At 34.6% G+C, this 4,665-nt stretch overlaps 1 protein-coding gene across 1 annotated transcript; it reads right to left on the bottom strand.

Annotated features, from left to right (window-relative positions):
* Positions 1 to 2,520: 2,520 nt before the first annotated feature.
* Positions 2,521 to 4,301, bottom strand: LOC149197670 (UDP-glycosyltransferase 86A1-like). The gene is made up of 2 exons (XM_089403960.1): positions 3,728 to 4,301; positions 2,521 to 3,643 (listed from the first exon to the last, which is right to left on the bottom strand). Exons 1-2 carry the CDS (start codon positions 4,230 to 4,232, stop codon positions 2,682 to 2,684), a joined length of 1,467 nt encoding a protein of 488 aa, XP_089260086.1. The 5' UTR covers positions 4,233 to 4,301; the 3' UTR covers positions 2,521 to 2,681.
* Positions 4,302 to 4,665: the final 364 nt, after the last annotated feature.

The following is a 4,665-nucleotide window of genomic DNA, read 5'->3' as shown; positions in this document are numbered from 1 at the left end:
TTTAGATAAAACTTCTCTTTATTATTCTATTCCTTAGTTACAGACTCAACTCCGCCTTGTGCACTCAGCTGCAAGGGTCCGCGCACTCAGCTACAGACTACTAGGCCTCTACGCACTCAGTTGTAGAGCCTTCTCCTACCCTACAACCCAAGACACTTAAACTCTTGCTCTTGGCTTCTACTTCGCTCTCCTCTGTTAGTTCTTAGTTATCTTTTACAATTGGAGCCTCGCTCCATTTATACAATCCCATGGTCTACGTACCATGGATAGGCCAACATTACATTACAAAACTAGGGTGGACAACCCTGTGACTCTATCATACATTTCGCGCTCCACGCTCGCAATTCGCTGAGTCTTTACAACAATATTGGGTCAAAATTTGGGCTTTGAGCCCCAAAACATGCCTTGGGGGGATTCCATGCCCAACACATGATTAGTAAAAAATGATCAAACGACCAAAATAAGTCATGAATGGAAATTTCGCAATCAAATTCCACCCTAATATTAATTTGAGTTCCGAAAGGGATAATGTCTATCTACCCTATAGAGCTTTTACTCATACATTTAAAGAATTTTACATTCAATTTGACCTCTTTTTAATGAATGGATCTAGAACAAGTTATGCAATTTGTAAAGTTTAAACATTTTGATAGCAAATCATTACTTATTTTGTCTTTATAAATATACCCCATTTTATGAATTTTCTTTTAAATATAAATTTTGGTCTTTTTCATGAAATTTAAATTACTTAACATAAAAAGCTTACATGGTGCTTAGTTTATTGTTATCTTGAACCTTTATATTACTAGGTCCCGCATCCAAGAAGCAGTTCATAAATGAATTTTATTGTTATTGTCCATTTCTATCTGTGTTATGCTTTACACATGGTACTTGCAACTTTATTTTAATATCAATTTAATTTTTTTTAAATTTGGGATTGTGATTATTGTTCAACATATTCATCATTTTTTCATATATATTTATTTCTTTTAACAACTTGATGAATTGAAAAGTTTAATATATTAATAATAAAAAAATATTTCTTTTATAGATTTTTCATTTGCCTATGACTTTTACTTCATTCACAAACTTTCACCAGACTAATGGTCCACTTTGGCCCATGAGTGCTTGAATTCTCTACTCAAATACACACATTATTAATGTTTAATTATTGCTTAGAGAATGTTTTTCTACATAGGCAAAGACTAGATTTTTGAGCACTCTATCAACAATCAATAATGAACAACCCTTTGTTTTCACATGTTAAGAGGTGGAGAACCACCCTCCCATTTCACATTAAATGCTAACTAATCCATCTTTTAATAAATAATAAAAATAATGTGAAACTAATAATATTTAAACTAAATGAATTTAAATAGTTTTTTACTTTTTATAAATTAGATTATTAAAAAAATAAATTGCACATTGAATTAATTTATTTTAACTAAATTAATAAATGTATTTTTTATAAAACAAAAATAAATTAATAAGTATTTTTTTTATAAAACAATTTTTTTTTTAAAAGTATTAAGCTTTATACATATCTTCTATTGAATTTAAATAAAAAACAACTCTAACATGCAAGATAGTTGTAATTTAGGTGTATTTTTAATGTAACCTTAATTAGAGATGTTAGTTACAAATTTTTATCTTATTTTAACTCAAGTAAAGCCAAAAAAAACCCTAATTATTTTAACTTCCATCAGACTAAAAATAACTTATACAACATATGTATAATACAATATGAACAATTAAATAGGGAGTTGTCTATAATGCGATTTTTTGGAGATTCCCGTGACGGTCCGGCGGAAGAAATTGAGGTTAAATCTTGATTTGTTGCAGTTAAAATGGTTTTTTAACTGCATATTTGGATTCAGCACCCTCGAAAACCCCTGGGACGCTTTCCCGGAAAGACTTTCAAAAAGTGCGTTATAGACTATTTAATTAAATAGAGATGAGTAGTGAGTGAATACAAATCCTAATAGTAGTCTTTAAATGAAACTCAAATGATATGCTTGATCTGATTCGAGGACTTCTTGTTCAATCCAGCGGAGACGCACAGTCGAACTGGGATAGCTCAAACATTCAATGAATTCCGTGGTCAAACATTTAATGAATTCTGTGCGAATCTTAATGTGCAGATCCCACCTTTTTAAATATTCACATGTTCATATTATGTCATTTTCTCATATTGGAATTTGAAATAGAATTTAGAGCAGAATTTTACACGAGTAATTAATTTGAAACAAAATTTATAGTAGGATTGTACAGTTATAATTAATGTTGTAACAAATTTTATCATCCTTACATAATAATACGTAAAATATTTGAATCAATAATATGTGACGTAAAAAATTTTAAATTTTATTTAAAAAAAATAATTTTATTTTATAATATTAAATTTTGAATCAACTATAAGTTATTTTAGTCCAACTAAAACTAATAACAAGTCAATCAATAAAACACTGATTACGTTATCTCTTGCTTGCTAACTACAAGTATAATAAATAGCCGTGTTGATGCCATGGATCTTCTCAAATGTCATTCTCAGCTTCTTATTTTCTACATAATCATCGAATTCACGGTGACCATAGAAATATCTTTCCGAGAAATACAATTAATTTTTACCAAATTTTGGTAACCGGTGATAGTTTGTGAACTTCTTTGACATTTGACGCTGCTCATACTTCTGATCCAACTCCTTCGGTGCACGTTGTCTTAATATAGTCGGCCAAACGTTGCAGGTTAACCCAAGAGGATCCTCCCTCACTTGCTGCTTGTCTTATCGTTTCTCTTATTTCTTTACTCTTCCTCCTCATCTCTTCCCCTTCTTTGCTTCCCACCAGAAATTTGACAGCTCTTGCAATCTCTTCCCGCTCTATCATTCCATCGTCCCTACATGTCTCTAACCCTAATCCAATCTTCCACTGGTTAACCACAAGCATTCTATTGGTGTACTGATCATACCCCTGTGGAAAAACCAACATGGGGACCCCCAAACTCAGGCTCTCCATTGTTGAATTCCAACCCCCGTGGGTGAAGAAACCCCCAACGGAAGGATGAGATAACACTGATAATTGAGTACACCACGGAACCACCAGGCCTTGATTTTTCGTTTTCTCCAAAAACCCCTCTGGTAGAACGTCGCCATCATCATCAGAACCTAACATACCTTGACGGACTACCCACAGGAAATTCTGCCCACTTTCCAATAAACCCATCGCTATCTCTTCCACTTGAGTTTTGGACATGCGAGCGAGGCTTCCAAAGGAAACGTACAGAACAGAGGATCTGGCCGTCGAATCCAGCCACTGCGAACAATCTGCTTCCGCCCACAGACTTAATGACGTGGAATTCATTGACATCTCCTTATTCTTGCACTCGGCTTCGAGATAAACTGATGGAAGAAACGGACCGAGTGAGTAGATTGGAGCTGCAGTTTCTCGAACTGCATCGCTTGCTTCTCTTTCGAGTTCGTACACTGTATTTCCGATAATCCATTCTGCCTCATCTAGCAAAGCGATCTGTTGCACAACATTTTTATAAAATTCACTAGACGTGTCTCCCGCCTGGATAATTGATGGCCGATCCTCAGGCTTCAATGGAGGAAGCCCCGGAATATAATCAATCATGACTTTGGAATCTGTAAAAATAAATACGTGTTCGTTACATATCAAAAGACCTAAATCTTTTTTTTTTCAGTTCAAAAGGCAGCAGAGAAGTGTACCTTCTTTCTTTGGAGGAATGTGACCGTTGGAGATAATTAGGGGGAGATGTTTATGGATGGTATAAACACTCACAGACTGCGACCAGAAACAGACGAAAGGAACCTTAAATTTCTTGGCGACGAGAGACGTCCAAAAAAGAAAGAAGCTGCCGATTATAAGCGAGAACAGGGGCTTGCCAGCTTCTGTATGGAGGTGATTTTGTATCAGATCTTCCGCAGAATCTCTCATTTTGTACATTACAAATGGGTAATATTCCAAAAAATTGGCCTGTCGGTCAAAATCCAGCGGTAGGCCGTCTGAAACCTGTGCAAAGCGAATGTTTGAATTCGGACCAACTGAAATCCCGTCGTGATAACTGCGGGCTTTCATAATTTTGGAATGATTGGATTCGGTGTTGATGAAGGTGACATGAATGCCTTTGGAAGAAAGCATCTCAGAGAGTCGTATCAGTGGAGTTATCTGACCCTGAACTGGATATGGTATAACCAAAACATGGGGAGCCATAGTGAGTAGAAGATCACAATTTGCTCTTTGATTGTGAAATTAGCACTGGGAACCCCTTGGTGGCGTAGTCTTAATAGAGTGCTTGAAGTTTGAAGAGTAGGCAGAAAGAACTCTGACCAAATATAAAAAGAAGTTTGAAGAGTAGGTTCAGTTTTGGAAATATTTGTGCTTTTTTGGGTTTAGTTTTTGTTTTTATTGTTTTATTTTACTTGAGAGGACAATTTTTTTGGTTGAAAGTGTCGGATGCGGTTGTTATTATGATTCTTGAGATATCGGTTTTAAAAAATGGTTGATTCTTATGTTATGAGTTGGTATCATTGTAAATTGGAATCATGATGTAGATGTATTGAAATCAGTGCATTATATATATTATAACTATTATAATCAATAATAAATCAGTGTAATTTGTAATTTAGAATGTGTGCAACCATTA

The sequence above is a fragment of the Pinus tabuliformis genome, chromosome 2_2 (genome assembly GCF_031772625.1).
Source record: "Pinus tabuliformis cultivar Carrire ecotype Pingquan chromosome 2_2, CPIR1, whole genome shotgun sequence".
NCBI lineage: Eukaryota > Viridiplantae > Streptophyta > Pinopsida > Pinales > Pinaceae > Pinus > Pinus tabuliformis.
This window is presented reverse-complemented; position numbering and strand designations above follow the sequence as displayed.

What these genes read in the sequence shown, in the direction of transcription:
- LOC149197670 (XM_089403960.1), bottom strand. Translation starts at nt 4,232, where the DNA reads ATGGCTCCCCATGTTTTGGTTATACCATATCCAGTTCAGGGTCAGATA. An exon ending in CATTCCTCCAAAGAAAGAAG is followed by an intron (nt 3,644 to 3,727) that starts GTACACTTCTCT and finishes TTATTTTTACAG; the next exon opens with ATTCCAAAGTCATGATTGAT.